This window comes from Mirounga angustirostris, unplaced genomic scaffold, assembly GCF_029215605.1.
Source record: "Mirounga angustirostris isolate CCGP_5_RB_7025 unplaced genomic scaffold, mMirAng1.0.hap1 SCAF_6, whole genome shotgun sequence".
Lineage (NCBI taxonomy): Eukaryota > Metazoa > Chordata > Mammalia > Carnivora > Phocidae > Mirounga > Mirounga angustirostris.
Window position 1 is genome coordinate 81,368,108 of NW_026991714.1, and position 20,447 is coordinate 81,388,554.

The window sequence follows — 20,447 nt, forward strand, 5'->3', positions numbered from 1 at the left end:
TCCTGTTTCTGTCCTAAAGCAGAGTTCACCATTCAAAAAATTTCAAAGGACTTGTTTCAAAAGTAAGCAGAAGATCAGAACTGTATCATATGGCAAACCAAAACTGGCGTAAGATCCAGAATTTATTTGACATCCTTGTACCTATCTTCAGTGGTCTATTTTAAAGTTAAACAAGAGTAGGAAACACGGTTGCCTGCCATCTCATGAGTATTCATATGTAAATTCCTCCTTTTCTAGGACTAATCTAGTCAAATAACAGGAAACAAAACCTAGATAAGGTGGGATGCCTTAAAATTTCTTATTTGTAGCAGTTCAAGAATGTCTATGTAAAAGAATGAAGTTGGATCCTAACCTCACACCTATACAAAAAGTAACTCAAAATGGATCAAAGACTTAAATATAAGAATAAAAACTATAAAATTCTGAGAAGAAAAATATAGGAACAGATCCTGACCCAGGATTTGGCAAAGGATTCTTAAATATGATACCAAAAGCATGAGCAACAAAAGAACATAAAATTCATCAAAACTTAAAACTTCAAAAGATACCATCAAGAGAGTGAACACAGCCACAAAAAGGGAAAAAATATTTGCAAAATCACTTTATCTGACAAGGGACTCAGATCTAAAATACATAACATAAAGAACTCTTAAAACAATAAAAAGACAATTTAAAAATGGGCAAAGATCTGGAGAGACATTTCTCCCAGGAAAAGATATAAATGTCCAATAACACATGGGAAGATGCTTGGCATCATTCGTGACCAGGGCAACAGGCACACCCATCTAGGACATCTAGCATCAAAATGTCCATAACAAGTGCTGGGGAAGATGTGGAGGACCCAGAACCCTCCTGCCCTCCTAGCGCGAGCTTAAAATGGCACACCCACTGCGGGCAACAGTCGGGCAGGTTTGTTTTTAAAAGTGTAACCTCCACTTCCGGGAAGATGGCAGAGTAGGAGGACCCTAAGCGCACCTCATTGCACTGATACAACTGGATAACACATCCCAGAAAAGGGCCTGAAGACTGGCAGGACCAACTCCACAAGTACATGTAGAGAACTGGACCCATGAGTGAGGGCAGGAAGAGTGGAGACGTGGTTGGGAGCTAAGGGGCGGTGGCCGTCTGCATGCTGAGGGTGGAGATAAACAGATCCTCACTCCTGGGGGCCTCCAAAAACCGGCTGGGCCAAATTTCCCAGTTCTTACAACCAGCTGGAACTTAAAGCCTGGAACTTTAAATATCAGCAGGCTTTAAATTTGAACTTGAACTTTAAATTCCCGGAGAGGCTGGAGAGGGAGAGGAAACCGGGTCTCAGAGAGACAGCCCAACAAACCGCCTGCAAAGGTGCGGCCCGGAAGGGCAGTTTGAAAGATGCCTGCGGCAGATGGGAGAGAGTTATTTACTAATCTCACACCCCGGACCAGAGAGACAGATTTCCCTGGGAGACTCCTCCAGGAACAAAGGAGCTCCCCCGCCCAGCACCCCCAGCAGAACCAGGACGGGGCCAGCATTCTTACATAACTTGCTTCCACCGCGGCCTGCCCCCTGCAGCCGGGCCTGCCTCAGTCCTGGTGCTGTGGGTCCCCTCCCCAGAAGGCCTTTGCAACCTTGCCAACGTGGCGTGACCCTACTGTGTGTTTTGCAGGGCCTCGGTCCTGGCAGCAGCAGCGGGTCTCCCCCTGTGGAGGATGCTCGCTCCCTGTTAAGACCGCATGCCCTGCCTGCGCATTGCAGAGTGGCCCTGGCCAGCCTGTCTCCTCGAGGCTGTGTGTCCTGTGCAAGAGGACTGGCATGCAGAACGTGCGGGCACCACACATCCCACTCACTTCGTGGAGCAGTCCGGGCTGGCCCGGGACTGGGCAGTGGGGGCACCACCCCTCTGTAAAAGGACAGTGCCACCTTGTTAGAAGGGCGCACCCACCTACTACTTTCAAGAGCTGGATGGGTAGCTAACCTAACAGAAACAGACACAGAGGACTAGACAAAATGAGCAGAGGAATATGTCCCAAATGAAAGAACAGGACAAAACCACAACAAAAGACCTAAGTGAAACAAATATAATATGACTGATAGAGGATTTAAAGTAATGATCATAAAGATACTCACTGGACTTGAGAAAAGAGTAGACATCAGTGAGACCCTTAACACAGAGATAAAAAAGAACCAGTCAGAAATAATAAATGAAATTTAAAACACACTAGATGTAATACGTAGCAGGCTAGAGAAAGCAGAGTAACGGAAAGCAATCTGAGCAGGTGAGAAAAATTATGCTAAATGAGAATAGACTTTGAAGCTCAGTGACTCCATCAAGCATAATAACCGTTGCGCTTTAGGGATCCCAGAAGAAGAAGAAAGAGAAAAGGGAGCAGAAAATTTATTTGAAGAAATAATAGCTGAAGCCTCCCTACTCTGAGGAAAGAAACAGATATCCAGATCCAGGAGGCATAGAGATCCCTCAAAAAATCAACCCAAGGAGGTCCACACCACGACACACAGTAATTAAAGTGGCAAAAAATAGTGATAAAAAATGTTAAAAGCAGCAAGAGAAAAAAGACCGTTACATACAAGAGAAACCCCAAAAGGCTATCAGCTGGCTTTTTCAGCACAAACTTTGCAAACCAGAAGGGAGTGGCATGATATATTCAAAGTGCTAAAAGGTAAAAGTCTGTAGCCAAGAATACAAACAATCCTAAAATTTGTATGGAACCACAAATGACCCCAAATAGTCAATGCAATCTTGAAAAAGAAAAACTGTAGGTATCACAATTTCAGACTTCAAGTTCTATTACAAAGCTGCAGTAATCAAAACTAGGGTACTGGCACAAAATACATAGATTGGGGCACCTGGGTGGCTCAGTTGGTTAAGCATCTGACTCTTGGTTTCAGCTCAGGTCATGATCTCAGGGTTGTGAGATCGAGCCCCGCATTAAGCTCTGTGCTCAGTGTGGAGTCTGCTTTAGATTCTTTCCTCCTTCCTCTCCCTCCCTCACTGCTCCTCCCCTGCTCATGCGTCTTGCTCTCTTCTCTCTCTCAAAAAAAAAAATAGACCAATGGAACAGAACAGAAAATCCAGAAATAAACCCACAATTATATGGTCAATTAATCTCCAACAAAGGCAAGAATATGCAATAAGAAAAAGTCTCTTCAACATATGGTATTAGGGGTGCGGGCACCTGGGTGGCTCAGCCATTAAGCGTCTGCCTTCGGCTCAGGTCATGATCCCGGGGTCCTGGGATCAAGCCCCGCATTGGGCTCCCTGCTCAGTGGGAAGCCTGCTTCTCCCTCTCCAAATCCCCCTGCTTGTGTTCCTGCTCTATCTCTGTCAAATAAATAAATAAAATCTTAAAACAAACAAAAACAAATGATAACAGGAAAACTGGACCACTTTCTTACACCACACACAAAATAAGCTCAAAATGGATTAAAGACCTAAATGTGAGACCTGAAACCATAAAAATCCTTGAAGAGAGTACAGGTAGTAAAATTTCTCGGACACTGGCCATAGCAATGTTTTTCTAGCTATGTCTTCTTTGGCAGGGGAAAGAAAAGCAAAGATAAACCATTGGGACTTCATCAAAATAAAAAGCTTCTGAACAGCAAAGGAGTCAACAAAATTAAAAGACAACTTACTGATTGGGAGGAGATATTCACAAATGACACATCCGATAAAGGGTTACTATCCAAAATATATAAAGAATTTTTACAACTCAGCACCCCAAAAAACAAATAATCCAATTAAAAAATGGGCAGAAAACAGGAATAGACACTTCTCTAAAGAAGACATCCAGATGGCCAACAGACACATGAAAAGATCCTCAACATCACTCATCATCAGGGAAATGCAAATCAAAATCACAATGAGCTATCACCTCACACCTGTCCAAATGTCTAAAATCAACAACACAAGAAACCAGTGTTGATAAGGATGTGGAGAAAAAGGAGCCCTCATGCACTGTTGATGGGAATGCAAACTGGTGCAGCCACTGTGGAAAACAGTATGGAGTTTCCTCAAAAAAATAAAAACAGAAGTACTCTACAAATCCAGTAATTGCACTACTGGATGTTTACCAAAATAATACAAAAACACTAACTTGAAGGGATACATGCACCCCTATGTTTATAGCAGCATTATCTACAACAGACAAACTATGGAAGCAGCTCAAGTGTCCACTGATAGATGAATGGATAAAGAAGATATAGTATACATATACAATGGAATACTACACAGCCATAAAACAGAATGAAATCTTGCCATTTGCAATGACATGGATGGAGCTAGAGAGTATAATCCTAAGTGAAATAAGTCCGAGAAAGACAAATACCATGTGATTCCACATATGCAGAATTTAAGAAACAAATGAGCAAAGCAAAAAAAAGAAAAAAAAGAAAAAAGAAAAAAAAAAGAATGACAACCCAAAAAACAGACTCAATTATAGAGAACAGAGGGTCACCAGAGGGGAGGTGGGTGGGGGGATGGGGGAGGTGGGTGAAGAGAATTGGGAGTACACTTACCCTGATGAGCACTGAGAAATACATGGAAGTGCTGAATCACTATATTGTACACTTGAAATTAATACAGCACTATATGTTAACTACATTAGAATTTAAAAAAAAGTTCAACACAGAGTTACCATATGACTTAGCAACTGCTCTCCTAGATATGTACCAAAGAGAAATGAAGACTTTTTTTTAAAGATTTATTGATTTGAGAGAGAGAGCGCGTGTGCACGCGCGCATGCTTGTGGAGGGGGGAGGGGCAGAAGGAGAGGGAGCGAGAATCTCAAGCAGACTCTATGCTGAGCAGGGAGGCCGATGCAGGGCTCGATCCCGGGACCCTGAGATCATGACCTGAGCCTAAACCAAGAGTCCGATGCTTAACCGACTGAGCCACCCAGGTGCCTCTGAAGACATGCTCACACAGAAACCTACACACTGATGTTTATAGCAGCACCGTTCCTAAGAGCTAAGAAATGGAAACAAGATGGGACATATCCATACAATGAAATATGATTCAGCCACAAAAAGGAATAAAGTACTTATACATACTCCAATATGGATGAACCCTGAAAACCTTACGTTAAGTGAAAGAAGCCAGTCACAAAAACCAGACCCTGTAAAATCCCACTCCTGTGGAACTGCACTGTAGGGAAACCTACAGACACAGACAAATAGGAGCTTAGGGGCCGGGGGAGGGGAAGTTTCTTTTTGAGGTGACAAAAAATGTTCTCAAAACTGGGGTGATGCTTGTGCATATCTGAATACACCCCAAACCACTGAATTGTACACGTGACACGGCTGAATTGCATGATATGGGAATTCTATCCCAATAAAGCCGTTCAAGCAACAACAACAAAAAACATGGAGGTTCTCAAACTTCACAGTGCATTCAAATCACCTGGGGTGCTTTGTATTTAAAATGTGGGTTCCCAGAAGCTACCCCAAGTACCCTCAGGACTCCGATGTGGATGGCAGAGAGCCGCACTTTGAATACAGTTACATTGGCCGAGTGCTGCTGGGTGGGGAGGCTTGTTTACACCGACCGAATTATGGATCCAAATGGTAGATAACAGTCTAAAGAAATTCCCCACCTGCAATGTGCTTTTCTTTAAAGTCAATGAATAGGAGTTGGGTTATAAATTCCGCCCCCCCAATACCCACGCTAAGAAATATTAGACTGTTTTTTTTTCCTCCAAGCAATTATAGGAATTACAGAGAGCAATGAGATTATTACTGAGTCATACAAAGTAGCAATTTAGTCTCTCCAAACCTTATGCCAAAGAAAGCCACAGCACAGCACTGTAATTAACATTATGGATTTGGGAGCCAGACTGCCTGGGCTTGATCCCAGCCCTGTCTCCGCCAGGCCACATGATCTGGAGCCTGTTTGCTCATCTAAGCATGATAATAGTTTCTATCTCAGAGGCTGAGTGTGAGGATTAAAGAACAGAATATATTTAAAGTGCCTAGCACATGGAAGCATTCTACAATGCTTGGCTGATTTTACCAAATTCTGCAGGTGCAGATGGCCTAAGGCTAGTTTACGAACACTGGCACTTCCCCAAACCAAATCTGACACCCACATTCCCTGCTAATGAGAGTTCCTTCAGGAGTAGAAAGGGGAAAATGTTTTTCTATTTAGGATTATGCATCCCTCCCGCTGAAGTCACTTCCTTGTAAATTAGGAGGAAACATTGTTAAGGGCATGAAGAAGCATTTTAATTCACCACTCTGTTGTTGTAGATGAGCACTTATCCTCAGTGTGGTCCCTGAGATCTTTTCAGGCATCTTCAAGGTTTAACTATTTTCACGATTAGCGATTAGGGTATTAAGACGTGACTTGCCTTTTCCACGGTCTCAACACCAGCACGAATGTCGCGAAAGCCTGTTGCTCGGGCACATGATCAAACAGTGGCACCAGCCGCCCGGACACCACTGTGGTCACCACCACTACGCAGTCAGTTAGAAAAACCATTTCACTTAGGGGCGCCTGGGTGGCTCAGTCGGTTAAGCGTCTGCCCTCGGACACGGGCGCCCGGGTGGTGCCATCAGTTAAGCACCTGACTTGGTTTCGGCTCAGGTCGTGATCTCAGGGTCGTGAGATCCAGCCCCGCATCGGGCTCCACGCGCAGCGGGGATTCTGCTTGGACTCTCGTTCCCCCTCTGCCCCTGCCTACCACCTGCTTACTCTCGCTTGCTCTCTCTCAAAAATAAATAAATCTCAAAAAAAAAAGAATGCCTGTGACAAAGCAATCCAAGTTATTAATTTTATTAAATCTCAGTCCTTGTCTTTTTAATATGTTAGATGACAAAATGAGAAGCAAGCATACAGCACGTCTGTTGTGAGAAAAGCGGTTTTCAGGGAGAGACCCCGTACAGCTGTTTGAGGTAGCTACCTTTTCTCATGCAACTTCACAACTCAGACAAACCATGCTTTTTCGGACATGGGTGTTTGGCAGACCTTGTCTTGAAAGTAACTGAACTGTCAGACGGGTGGACAGTATTTATCACTGATCAAATCTGAGCTTTCAAGCAAAAATGAAAGCTTTGGAAAACTGGTATTCTCCCACCATGAGCTTGATGGCATCCCAGTACTTAAAAGATTTTCCTGAAATGATCAGTGGTGATATTTAATAAGTGAATTTTAGCATTCGGAAGATCTGCATAACTCAGTAAACCAATATTTTCCAAGTGACCAATATAAAAGGTGCGCGTGGGTAAAAGATATATATTCAAAGTGCAAGATAAACTGATGGATGTTAATGTTTGACAATCTGAGGAGTTTACTGGTATGGTTTTAGATTCCATATTGCAACTGACTTTTAAGAAACCACAACTTGTTCACTTTTGATGCATATCAAAGAAAAATATCCACAATTATGTTAAAGGGTATTAAATTACTGCACTTTACTGCAAATATCTATTTCTGTGAGGCTGGGTTTTCTTTACATACTCAACCAAAACAATGTATCACAACAGATTGAATGCAGAAGCAGATGGAACCCAGCTGTCTTCTATTAAACCAGATACAAAAAATCTGAAAATTTTTAAACAATCCTACTCTATTTTGTTTTGGAAAATGTTCTTTTCTCAGGAAAAAAAATTATGGTAACATGTAATGGGCTTGTTTATAGTGAATTAATATTTTTTACAATTTTAGACACACACACACACACCTCCAAATAAGAACTTTTGCAGGTCCTCAATAATTTATCAGTGTAACCCCGAAGAGTCAAAGAATCTTGAAAAAGAAGAACAAAGCTGGAGGCATCATGCTCCCTGCTTTCAAACGATATTACAAAGCTACAGTAATCCAAACAGTATGGTACTGGCATAAAAACAGACACACAGATCAATGGAGCAGAACAGAGCGCCCAGAAAGAAACCCACACTTACACGGTCAAGTACTTTACAACAAAGGAGCCATGAATACATAATGGGGAAAATGACAGTCTTTTCAATAAACAGTGTTGGGAAAACTGGACAGCCACATGGAAAAGAATGAAATCGGACCACTATCTTACAGAACACACAAAAATTAACTCAACATGGATTAAATACTTGAATGTAAGAACTGAAACCACAAAACCCCTAAAAGAAAACACAGGTGGTAAGCCAAGTGAAGCCACATCAAACGAAAAAGTTTCCACACAGCAAAGGAAACCACAAACAAAATGAAAAGGCAACCAACTGAATAGGAGATGTTTGCAAATCATATATCTGATAAAGGGTCAATACCCAAAACATATGAAGAACTCCTACAACTTGACAGCAAAATATAATCCAATTAAAAAACAGGCAAAGGACCTGAACAGACATTTTCCCAAAGACCTACAGACGGCCAACAGGTACATGAAAAGATGCTCAACATCACTCAAATCAAAAAGACAGGAAACAAGTATTGGCAAGGATATGCAGAAAAGGGAACCCTCGTGCACTCACTGCTGGTGGGAACATAAATGGGTGCAGCCACTGTGGAAAACAGTATGGGAGTTCCTCAAAAAAGTAAAAATAGAACTACCCTATGACCCAGCAATTCCACCTCTGCATATTTCTCTGAAGAAAATGAAAGCATTAATTTGACAAGATACCTGCACCCTCATGTTCACTGCAGCATTATTTACAAGAGCCAAGACATGGAAACAACCCAAAAGCTCACAGATAGATGAAAGGATAGAGAAAATATATCTATAATGGAATATTACTCAACCACCAAAAAAATCCCCACCCAAATCCTGCCCTTTGCAACCACATGGATAAACCTTGAGGACATTATGTGAAATGAAATAAGTCAGACAGAACAAGATAAATACTGTATGATCTCGCTTCTGTGGAATCTAAGAGCAAACAGAGAAAACCCCAGCATGGGTATAGAGAACAGATGGGTGGATGCCTGAGGTGCGGGATGGGGAGTGGGTGAAATGGGTGCAAGGGGTCAAAGGATACAAGTTTCCAGTTATAAAATGACTAAGTCCTGGGGATGTCACATACGGCACACTGACTAGTTCGTAACAGTGTGCTGCATATTTCAAGGTAGTCAGAGTGGACCTTGGAAGTTACCACAAGGAAAAACATCGCACCTGTGTAGTGATGGATGGCAAGCAGACTTACCAGGGTCATTCTGTACCATCTACAGATACCCAAGCACTACGTCGTACCCCTGAAATTAGTATGTCAATTATAGCTCAGTATAAAAAATTAATCAGTGTAAAGTATCCTGAGACCAAAATGTTAAGAATCACGGCTCTAAATAATACTCCGAATAGCAGACATAGTCAAGCACAGTAACTAAGTAACTCCATCTACACAGAGATGTGTGCTGAGGACGGGTGTCCCTGGATAATGAGATCTGAGAGTACACATTAGTCTGTATTCACTTAGTAAAACCGTACTTTGAACAGTATCACATTAGCCTTCCTCTCGTTAAAGTCGGAAATCTACTCTCCTTCAGGCTGCCTTGGGTTTCGGGAGCCCAGTTCTGAAGCCTCTGAAACTCGAGCTGATGAAAAGGTACACGCAGAGCCTGGGGGAGGCCTCCACGAGCTCCGGGAGTCTGCTTTAGCGACCCCTCACAATCCCCTAGGCAAGCAAGGTGCCCAAAAAACTTCAGGGAAGGAAGGAAAACAAGGCAACTGGTCTCTCGGCCTAGAATCCACTGCCTACCTGTCCCATTTCTGCGCCAGGGAGCCTGAAGTGTTTAGGATCTGACTTTACAGACGCCTCCAGCCGTTCCCAAAGCAAGTAAAGGTCAGATGAAGTGCAGGGCCACGGTCCTGCAGCTAAAAATAATGGAAGGGGAGGAAACAGATCCCGAGGTCTAGAAAACGCTACCCGTTGCCTTCTCTGCAAGGGCCCCAGTCAGGCTGCGCTGCCCCACCCACCCCAGGCCAGGCTCACTTTTTTTCCCTGTTTCTGGCTCATCGGTGACTATCCAGAGCTGAGTAAGAAAAAAACAGGGTAGGGGCGCCTGGAGGGCTCAGTCGGTTACGTGGCCGACTCTTGATATCGGCTCAGGTCGTGATCTCAGGGTCATGGGGCTCCACACTCAGTGGGGGGCTGTGCTTGAGATTCTCTCTCTCCCTCTGCACCTCCCTGCCGCTAGCATTCTCTCTCTCAAATAAATCTTCAAAATAAAAAAAAAAGAAAAGAAAAGAAAAAGAAACAGTAGAACACAACGGGTTGGTGACTATATCTGCTTTCCTTCCCGCCCACCCACACTTGTCTTGCATTGGCCAAAAACCATTCACTACACTTTTCCGTGGGTTTCATAGATCAGTGACTCAAAATGCTACCACTCGTTAGTGTGGCTGGAATAATTTATGGAGCAGAAGCTCCCAGGAGTTTCCTCACTCTCGCAAGTTGTGCATTTTCTGTCCTGTCCTCATAGACACATTTATGCAAAGCTGGCTGAGCAGACACGGGACCGAACCAGGGGAATGGGGTTAGCATCCCTCACGATGTTTTTATTTCTGTATCACCGAGTTCCCAACTCACTGTCTAGCATAACACAGGGATGAAGAACTCGAGTACAATTTTCTATTTTCCTTTGCTAAAATAAAAGCTTATATATTTAGTTCGCCCCAAGTCAAGGCTCAGATACCAGGGAGACTGTTGTTGCGTTAGGAAAAATAATCACTATCTCCAGGCCTTGAGATGCAACTTTCATTTCTTCTGGAAAAGCTAAGCTGAAAAAATGAATTTCCCTCAAAAAGAGTTCAGGCAAAAGACCATCTCAGACAGACAAAGGAACTTTTTACATCACAACAGGATGGAAGAGGCACGCTCCTGAAAAATCTAAGGAGAAAACCAGATTGCATGCTTTGTGATTAGAAGCAGGAGATATTTTCTGCAACTAGAAGATGGTTTACTGGGCGCCTGGGTGGCTCAGTCATTAAGCGTCTGCCTTCGGCTCAGGTCATGGTCCCAGGGTCCTGGGATCAAGCCCTGCATCAGGCTCCCTGCTCAATGGGAAGCCTGCTTCTCCCTCTCCCTCTCCCCCTGCTTGTGTTCCCTCTCTCGCTGTGTCTCTGTCAAGTAAATAAAATCTTTTAAAAAAAAAAAAAAAGAAGAAGATGGTTTACTTACAAGGTCCTTCGTAGGGTTTCTAACTCGGAAGAAGTAAACGACTAAGGTGGTGGGTAAGAGCTCCCACACAAAAAGGACCACTCCAAATACCACGTATCCAGCATCTCCCAGCTGATTCTTCAGATCCGCCTGTTGAGAAGCAAGGGGAGGACCTGGAGTCAGCAGGCTGAGAGTGGAGGGAAGAAGTTTTGCTGTGATTCTTCCTAACATGCACAGAGACTAATTCTAATACAGTGTGATTCCTCCCCCCTACAACATGCATGTTGAAATCAGGTAATACTCATGGTCAGGACCTCAGGAGGGGAGTTATTCCAACCACACAGGGCAGATAATTCTCATCTTCAAAACAGTCAAAGACAGGAACTGCCAATCTCTGATGTTTATTACTTCACCCTCCAAAACCTTCCTTATATCCAAGTTAAGTCTCTCAAATTTAAGTTTTCTTTCCTTCAACAATCAAATAAAGGAGATGTTAGGTCACTCCCTCCCAAATTTTTGAGAACAGCATAGAACCGTGACCCTCTGTCTCATCCCTGGGATAAACACATCAATTTTAAACTTCTCTTCCCATTCTCCACATCCTATTCTTTATCCTTTAAAGCTTGTTGCAGGCGAGATCGTCTGGAAAAAAAGCTGTTCGGAGCCAGGATGTTTGTCTGGACCAGTGGGATGGCTGAATGGGCCTTGCGTGTCGTCTGTCCCCCTCCTGCAGGGCCCGGGGCTCAGGGCGCAGGTGCACAGTCACGTCTGGGCAGCTCTCCCACAAAGGGCAGCATTTCGAACAAAGTGCACCAAAAATGAAGCCATGAAGGGCCGATCACCTCAACGGAGTCCTTTTGCCTTCTCTAGGGCATCGTGTTTGCAGGGCAGTAGCCAGAGCTGATCAGGCCGCTCCAGGACGCCGCCTCCCCAACTCCGCACCTCGCACCCCATCTCTAACTCAGCCCAGCAGCACGCTGTCCTTCTTCACTTCTACACGGACAACGTGCTGCTCGTGGCCGCCTGTTAGGTTTGCTCCTAGGTTATTTTGGTTGACACACACAGGTCTAGATAGTCATAAATAAATATTCCCCCGCTAAAAACAAAAATTTAAAAATTGTGTTATTTTAAATGTGTTATCATTATAAGCCCTCAGCTGAAAGAAACACGGAAATAATTATTTTGTTAAAACCTAACCTCTCGTTTGATGGGTACGGAGGAGTTTCAGTTTGGGAAGATGAGCACGTTCTGGAGACAGCCGGCAGTGATGGATGCCCAGCAAGAGGACCGTACGCTTGAAAGTGGTTACGACAGTAGCTGTGATGGGTATTTTACTGCAATGAAATCCTTCGGGTCTTATGAATAAGTCTCTAATGTATTGTTTCAAGTTTTGATTTTTATATATTTGATTTTCTCAAAACAGGGCACACCACCTTCGGCAGTGCCTTGCCCGAATTTCTCCCATCCTGTACGGGTGGGATCGGTTTGGGTGGTGGTGGTGGTGGTGGTTTTAATCCTTCCTAACTCTAACACCTTCCCCGTGCCCCTTCTGGATTTCGCCTTGTCCTCACATGTTTATCGGGGTCATTTAATGCCTTCTTCTAGAGTGTGACTCCAGTCCAGGGTGTGATCACTGCTGGGATTTTAGAAGTGTGTTTGTATATAGTTGAGCATTCAGCATTTTTCCAGGAAAAGTTAAGGAGCTTTTTGCAATTCAATCCAGTAGACGCCTATCATAAAACAGAAGTTCTGTTTATTGTAATAGCTTACTTGTGTGTCTGTTTTCCTCAGGGGACAGAAACTGCTGTGGGCAGGGGGGCAGCCTGTGCGTGTTTGTCCCCCCAGCACTCGGTCCAGCGTGACAGAGAATCGCTGTTTCTCAACTGAGAGGATGTCACCTCATTCTCATTCTTTTTTATTTTCAGCTTTTGGGAACAAGAATGCCAGATGATATGTCACTACCTTTGTTCACTGCTTTGTAATTGATAATTCATGAGTTTCTAGAATATATTAAATGGGAGAGAGTATCATAGGGACACCATTGGTAAAATGAGCTTTTACCAACACCTTCATCCCCTGGTCATTTTTGTCTCAATTTCCTCAAATGCTGTCTCCATGCTCCATTTTAAAAAAGCCACAGTTTTAGGAGCATCTGGGTGGCTCAGCTGGTGAACTGTCTGCTTTCAGCTCAGGTCATGGTCACGGGGTCCTGGGATTGAGTCCCAGGTCCGGCTCCCTGCCCAGCGGGGAAGTCTGCTTCTCCCTCTACCCCTCCCCCCTGCTTGTGATCTCTCTCTCTCTCTGACAAATAAAATCTTAAAATAGATAAATAAATAAAAGCCACAGCTTTATGTATTTTCTGAAACCTGCATACAATCTGTTTTACCTTGGCAAATTTCACCCTTTAATAAAGCCATCTTACATTTATATGGAAACACTTAAAACCTTTCTAAGTACTGCTTGTCAAGAGAGCCCCAGAAACTAGAAGTATGTGTGCACGTCCACATGTACACCTAGACGCTAGTTCTCTCAGAACACGTGAACTGGAGCAAGGCAGGTACTATGATCCCATTTGACAGATGAGGATGCAGATACCACACAGGTAAGTGATGGTCAAGGTCACCCAGCAACTGAGCAGCAGAAGCGAAGAGCTAATACCTCTCGGTCACATGGGGTGCTGCGAAGCAAAGAGTCGCTGCTCAGGGTGCCCACTGACCTGGTCTGATACGTTGTACCAGTCGTAATCAAAGGAATGGACGTTCTTGCTCTGGGAGAACGACAGGATGAACAGGTTGTAGCAGGCTCGGGAGGTGTAAAGCAGGATGATGGTCACTCCGACAGCTGTCACTTGACACACAGAGGAGCCCTGGAAAACAGGGAGCCATGAAGGGGGCACCCATTCCAGGTCTAAGACACCAGCCTCGTCCCAGAACCCGGCCTGGGTTCAGAGCTCATAAACCCACGCCCAAGCCTCACCTCATCCCACAGCCCCTCCTCAAATGTCAAATGATCTTCATACACACGCTTCAAAATCTGGGAGTTGATTTGGAGATGCCTTAAAATGTGGGCCATTGGCCTAAAGCCCAGGTTTGTAAGAATGAGAAAGTCAGGTGCTATTCAACCTCCAAGATGACCCCCTGACTTAAGAGCCCACTGCCCAGCCTCTGGCCTGGGGACAACTGAGCCCAGCAGGATGGCACCTGGGAGAGTGGGGTCCCGCAGACCGTGGCCCCGGGGAAGGGAGCGCTTCCTCAAATTCCAGAATCTTCTAGGCTGGAAGCACTGGAATTCCAGTATCACTCCAGACTTGGAATTACATGGAAATCGGTGATTTGTCCCATTTATGAAGCTACCAATTTACAGTCAAAGGGCCCCTAGCAAGAAACTTATAGTTAACGTGACCAAAAAACTGAAACTGATTTTTGAAATTTGACTTTGGAAGTCACTCATTAACCAGGTATTATTTTATTTTGTCAGTAGCAGTTTAATAGCTTGTTTGCCACAGGGGTGATCTAAATGGTCATTTGGCAGCTGAAATGTAACCCTTCCTGTAAAAACCATGATTCTGTTTTTAAAAGCCCGGGATAGCCCTCACATGGGAGACAATATAAACAAGAAAAAGTTAAGGCAAAATCCAGTCAAAAATCTGTCAAAACTCAACAATGAACAAACTACTCCTGCCATACTCAAGTCTCATGGGACCTTGCAGAGGTCAGCCAGATCTCGGATGCCTCACTAAGGCTTGGTGTTTCTGAAGTCAGAGGCCCAGATTTTAGTCTACTGGTCACCACTGAAGACACGATATCATGGGAGACGGAGCTCCTCATGGTCTTCAGACGGAAGACTGATTACAGCCAGGTGGGCCGAGTGGCAAATAAGGCAGACGGTGGAGCGGCGGGGGGGAGGGGGGGGTCCTGCCAGTCAGGGGGGTCCACCACAGGACACGGTTCCAGAAGGTTAGAAGCAGAGGAGTTACAGAAATCACTCAATCATTGCACAAGTGAGAAAACCAAGGCCCCCTCCTAGGCCTCCACACTTCCCTGGGCTTCCCAACCAAGGGAGACTTGGGATGAGGCCGAGCAGGGCCCACGAGCGTGTCTGCCCTTCCCTATAACTCCGGGGAAGGGCAGAGAGAACAGAGATTCTAGGGTGTGCAGCAGAGCAGCAAACCAAACTTGCCTCCCATCCCGTCTGGCTCCATCTCTGACCCATCAGCAGGAGATGCTTGCTGTCCTGAACTCCAGGGGGCAGTGTCCACTGTCCTGTCACAGGATCATCAGTGCCGAGGTGAGCCTCCATCTGAATCTGACGGAGCCTGCGGCCAGACTGCCCAGCCCGAAGCTGGGCTCTCCACCCACGGGCTGCAGAGGGCAAGCCAGGGCGAGCTGTGCCCCGGTCTCCCGGTCTGTACAGTGGGTAGGATACCTACTCCCGGGGATCTGGGAGGACTCCCTGAGCTTATGCACGCCGAATGCTGATCTCAAAGTGCCTGGAACACAGCGCACGCCAGGCGTGTGTTTCTGCCAGTATCACCACAAGCAATCCTGCGAGTCCTTTAAAATGGTGGCTAAACACTGTATCTATAAACCGGAGATTACCCCCCTGCCGGTAATTCTGCACACTGCAATACACCTGCAGCCACCTCGAAGGAACTCTTCTTGCGTGCAAAGTTCAACGAGCTACCTAGCTCTGTGTTTGGGCAACCAGAGTACGGCCAATCGTTTGTGGCGGGTCAGGTGTGAAAGGTATTTGCTGAGTTTTGTTGGCAACCAGGAAACTACTTTTATAGTCAGTTTAACCAAGGGCTCTTGACCACATTCCCACCTACCTTTGACTCCAAGTAAATGTTGGCTAAGGACATCTTGGAGATTTTGTAGAGACAGATGGAGAGAGAGACGGCACACAGCACAAAGAGGGTGTCGTTAATGGCCACGCGAACAGAGACAATGACCTCCCTCTCCCAGTTTCCTGTCTTCACCAGCACCGCGCAGGTTACATTCACCAACAGGAACACGAGGCTGATGAAGAGCGAGGCCAGGTAGAGGGGTAACCTAGAAAGGACCAGAGAGAAATGTAAGGCACAGCGCCCTACAGGCTGGCTGTACGTTCTGGATCAATCCAGAAGGAAAATGCGGTATTTTTTTGGTTAACTGCTAGAAGCAGAACATGCCACAGTTAACACCCAAGAGTGCAGATTTTGGAGGTAGCCGTTCTCAGATTCAGATGACAAATCAGCTACAAACAGTGCCCTCAGGAAGGTGCCCTCTGAGCCTCGCCTGTCCTCTCTCCGGGAGGTGGTGCAGATCTGCCACAGCCCCTTGCCCAAGGCTGAACGGAGGCAAGCTGGCCGGGTCCCTGGCCATTTTTAACCTGTAGATTCCCGGAGCCACATACTTCTTTAGTGACTGGTGCAAGGTCTATAGAAAGACTTCTCAGACTGACTAAAACCAAAGTCAGCAGCCTCAAGCTTCTCTTCAGGACTGTCCATATTGTTTACTTCCTTCAATAAACATGCAAATAAGGAACAGATTTGCTTGGCTCAAAAATAGACTGGGTCTAAGCTGACTACATTTTAAATCCAAAAGATGAAAACTCTCAACTATAAGTGGTTTTGAAGCTAGAGAGTGTCTTCCAAAGCTGCATAAAGGGCACCGGGGTGGCTCAGTCATTAAGCATCTGCCTTCAGCTCAGGTCATGATACCAGGGTCCTGGGATCGAGCCCTGCATCGGGCTCCCTGCTCAGCGGGCAGTCTGCTTCTCCCTCTTCCTCTGACCCCCTCCTCGCGCTTGTGCTCTCTCTCTCCTTTTCTCTCTCAAATAAATAAATAAATAAAAATCTTTAAAAAAAAAAAAAAAAAGAATCCTGGATGATAATCCCAGCTCCAGACGTCATCACTGACAGGACCCATGGAGGGGGGTACACAGGGAGAAAGACAACGTGTAAGTGAAGGGTGAAGAAGCCAGGCATAACTCAAAACCGACCAAGTGGCACCCACGACAGCTAGTATGATGTGGCTCAAGCCTCCATCCCACACTCCTTCCTTCTCCTCCCCACCTGCCCTCATCTGCCCTGTGCGACCCAGAGACACACAGAGCCGAGACATCAGGCCAGTCTCTCGGCCACTCTGGGCTGCGTGTCCTTATCCATAAAAGAGAGATGAGGACTCTCATCTTACCTCAAAGAGTGGCGGTGAGAATCCAGTGGGTCCTGTGCCTTCTTGTTATGCCTCTGTCCTCACCCCACAGAGCCTTGAGGTCTCACCCCTGCTTCCCCTTTTGTCAACAGCAACTTCTACAAAGTCTTCACCTCATCCCGTCATTCCTTCCTCCACAGGAACTCCCCTGCTGACCCCACGTTCTCCCAGGCCCCCATGACCTACTCCCAAATGGAAAGGGGTCAACTCTTGGCCGCCATCTTTGCCCGCCTTCCTGGAGCTCCCTTGTCCATCGCTCCACAGCCCTGCGCCTGCACCCTGTTCCTCTGTCTGAGCTTGCCCCTGGTTCCTCTTCCTCCCCCAAAGTGACAACACCCTTGGCTCTCTCCTCTACCCCCTGGGAAATATGCTTACTCTTGCAGGTTCAGTTACAGCCTCGGACGCCTAAGTTCATGAAGCTCATCTTGAGCTGTCGCCCTGTCCTACAGCCAGACTCACGTTCCAAACAGCCTGCCATGGAGGCCCTGCCACCTCAGACCATGTCCAAGCCTAACTCCCGATGTTCCCCCTCCAGCACTCCTCTTGGTTTTCCTATTTCTCTGAAAGGCACCACAACTTTTTGTAGACTCCTAAACTCTAAAGATCTCTTTGATTGCACCCCCAGCTTAATCAGTTGTCAAGTTCAACAGATTCTTTATTCCTACTTCCCTAGTTGTGAGCCCCCTTTCCCATCGTCACCAACCACAGGGCCTCATGCTTCTGCCTAAAACCAATGTGATGGTGTCCAGACTGACCGCCACCCTCAACCCCACCCTGGCACCCTCCAATCCCTTATACTTCCAATCAGTCTACGGAGCCAGGTCAATCGATGGGCGCCCCACATGCTAATTAAGCCAGTCTATGTGCTGGCCTGAAGCCCATCCCTGTGTCCCCCCCCCCCGTCTTTACACAAGCTGATCTTTCTGCCTAAAACTTTCCTGCCCCTCCATTTCGATCCCATCCTGTTCTGCAAGCCTCTAGGACCACCTGCTAAACAGAATTCTGTCCGATATTTTTAGGATTTTATTTATTTTATTTATTTATTTATTTATTTATTTTATTTAAGCAGATGGGCGTGCGCACACACAAAAGCAGGGGGAGAGGCAGAGAGAGAAGAGAAGCAGCTTCCCTGCTGAGCAGGGAGCCTGACGACGACATGGGGCTCAATCCCAGGACCCCGGGATCACGACCTGAGCTGAACTACATGGTATTGTCTTAAAGAAATTGGCCGTGTTGTGAGACTTGAAACAATATGGGCAAAGTACTTGTAATCCAACATTAAGGTCAAAGTCAGAAAGCAAAATCATAAATGTGGCAGAACAACTCTGCTCTGGGAAATGGATACAAAAACCTATGATGGAAAACATCACTGTGTCTCCTCAGAGTTGGAGGAGGATTCTGTGGGGCAGGAGGGGGGAGTTCACTAGATTTGGTTTCTTTCTTTCCACACGTCTATATTCACAAACTTCCAATCTTTTTCTATTTTATAATTTTTTCTAATAAGCTTATGTAACTTTTATAATGAAAAAAAAAAATACCTTGCAAAACTTAACTTTTCCCCCTGGGCCTGCAGCTCTGGGAGAGAGAGAGAGATTTGGAGATGTGGAGAGCGAGCGGGCTGGGGGGGGGGGGGGGGGCGGTGCAGAACAGATCATATCGCAAGGGTGCGTTTCCATGGCAATAGCGTTTTACACCCTGCCCCAGAATTACTTCTTCTCAGCTCAAACCACAGGGTCAGGATAAACAGTTTATAATGAGAAAAAAAGACCAACGGAAAAGGAAATCGGTGGGACCCTGCATCTGGGAAGATGACTTTGCTTGTGAGCCCAGAAGGATCGGCAAGCGCAGAGATGAGTCTCTAAGGCAGCTGACCACACGGGGCTGGGGACAGAAGTGCCAGGCTTGCGGGCTGCCAGCTAACTCGACACAGAAGAACTCTGCTACCTCCCACGGTGAGGGGATAGTATTAATGGCTTATAAAGCATTGTTTAAATTTCTCTTCTGAGATCTTAGATTCCTTCCAGAACGGAAAAGCAAAGCCCAGTTCTCATTATGCTTTTTACTCACTAAAAAAATCAAAGATGGAGGGAAAACAGTTAAAAATGCTTAAAATCAGTGTTCTTGAGCTCCCCCTGCCCAGTATTCACACTTCCTAAGCCAAAGATTGAAAAATATAGGCTGAGAAAGAGAAAAACTGAGTCAAATGAGTACCAACTCCAGCAAAGCTGAGAGCTCACAGGTGTGTCAGGGAAAGGGGGGACTTCAGTGGAAAATGAAGTGGTTCTTGGTTGGGCTGAATATAAATCATCTTCAAAAACATGGAGCAGCTATAGGAGGAGCTTGGGGTGAGAAGTTTCGACTAGTTCTAGACTGATGGTTTGTGTTTCTTTTCAGATGAGTTGTGGTTCAATTAGGGAAGCCGGTCTATTTAGAAGCCAACATACCAAAGAATCTCAAGGGATAAATCATGGCCTGAAATGTTTGCTGTAGCATCTGGCTTAAGAGAAGTGGGGAACTGAACAGAGAAGACAGAAGATGGGCGTAAACACGAAGAACTCTGAGGATTTCTTCATTATTACATCGGAGTTAATAGGATCCTCCCATTGGTACCTCACCCTCCTGGCTTCGAGAAACTCTTCTACCTTCTCCGGCCCGAACATCTCATCCAACTGAATTTCTCCTGGTCTTCTCCCTTCGTCTCTGCAAATCCTCTCCCACTAAAAACAGCCTATCTTGGGTGTCTGCACTTTGGTTCAAGGATCAAGCACTGCCCCACGCACACACCTTCTCATCTAAGAGACCCCATCCCCCAAGGGCTCAGAGGCTGAAAACTTTTGAAACAGTCTTCCTTTCTGACCAGTGCTTTCGTATTTCACTTCTAGAAGATACCACATTACCTCAGCCTCAACCAACCACTTCCAAGACAAGACCAGCTCCATGATCCAATCAGAATATTCTTCCTCCTCCCCAATCTTCACCCATTTTTGGCTCCCCAGTCCCCCTGTTTGATCTACATTTCTAGTCAAGAGGCTGGAGGTAGAGATTATGGGTACGGAGGAAAGGCCAGCTATTTTGTTACCAGAGAAGGGAGAGGATCGCGTACTTGGAACCGCTCCTTTAAAGGGTTCTCCTTAGGGCCAACATTTTTCTTGGTGGACCCTGAAGTCCCAGTTGAGTAGTCTGGTAGAA

At 45.7% G+C, this 20,447-nt stretch overlaps 1 protein-coding gene across 2 annotated transcripts in view; it reads right to left on the minus strand.

Annotated features, from left to right (window-relative positions):
- GPR137B (G protein-coupled receptor 137B) overlaps positions 1-20,447 on the minus strand; it is a 51,286-nt gene that overhangs the window by 8,425 nt on the left and 22,414 nt on the right. For both annotated transcript variants that reach the window (XR_010412422.1, XM_045877789.3), the window contains exons 3-5: positions 15,893-16,115; positions 13,781-13,930; positions 11,086-11,214 (exon numbers count right to left, since the gene is read on the minus strand). Coding sequence is in view for 1 of the 2 variants with exons in the window: in XM_045877789.3 (XP_045733745.1) it covers positions 11,086-11,214; positions 13,781-13,930; positions 15,893-16,115 (502 nt within the window). In the remaining variant the exon portion in view is untranslated. The remainder of the gene's footprint in view (positions 1-11,085; positions 11,215-13,780; positions 13,931-15,892; positions 16,116-20,447) is intronic.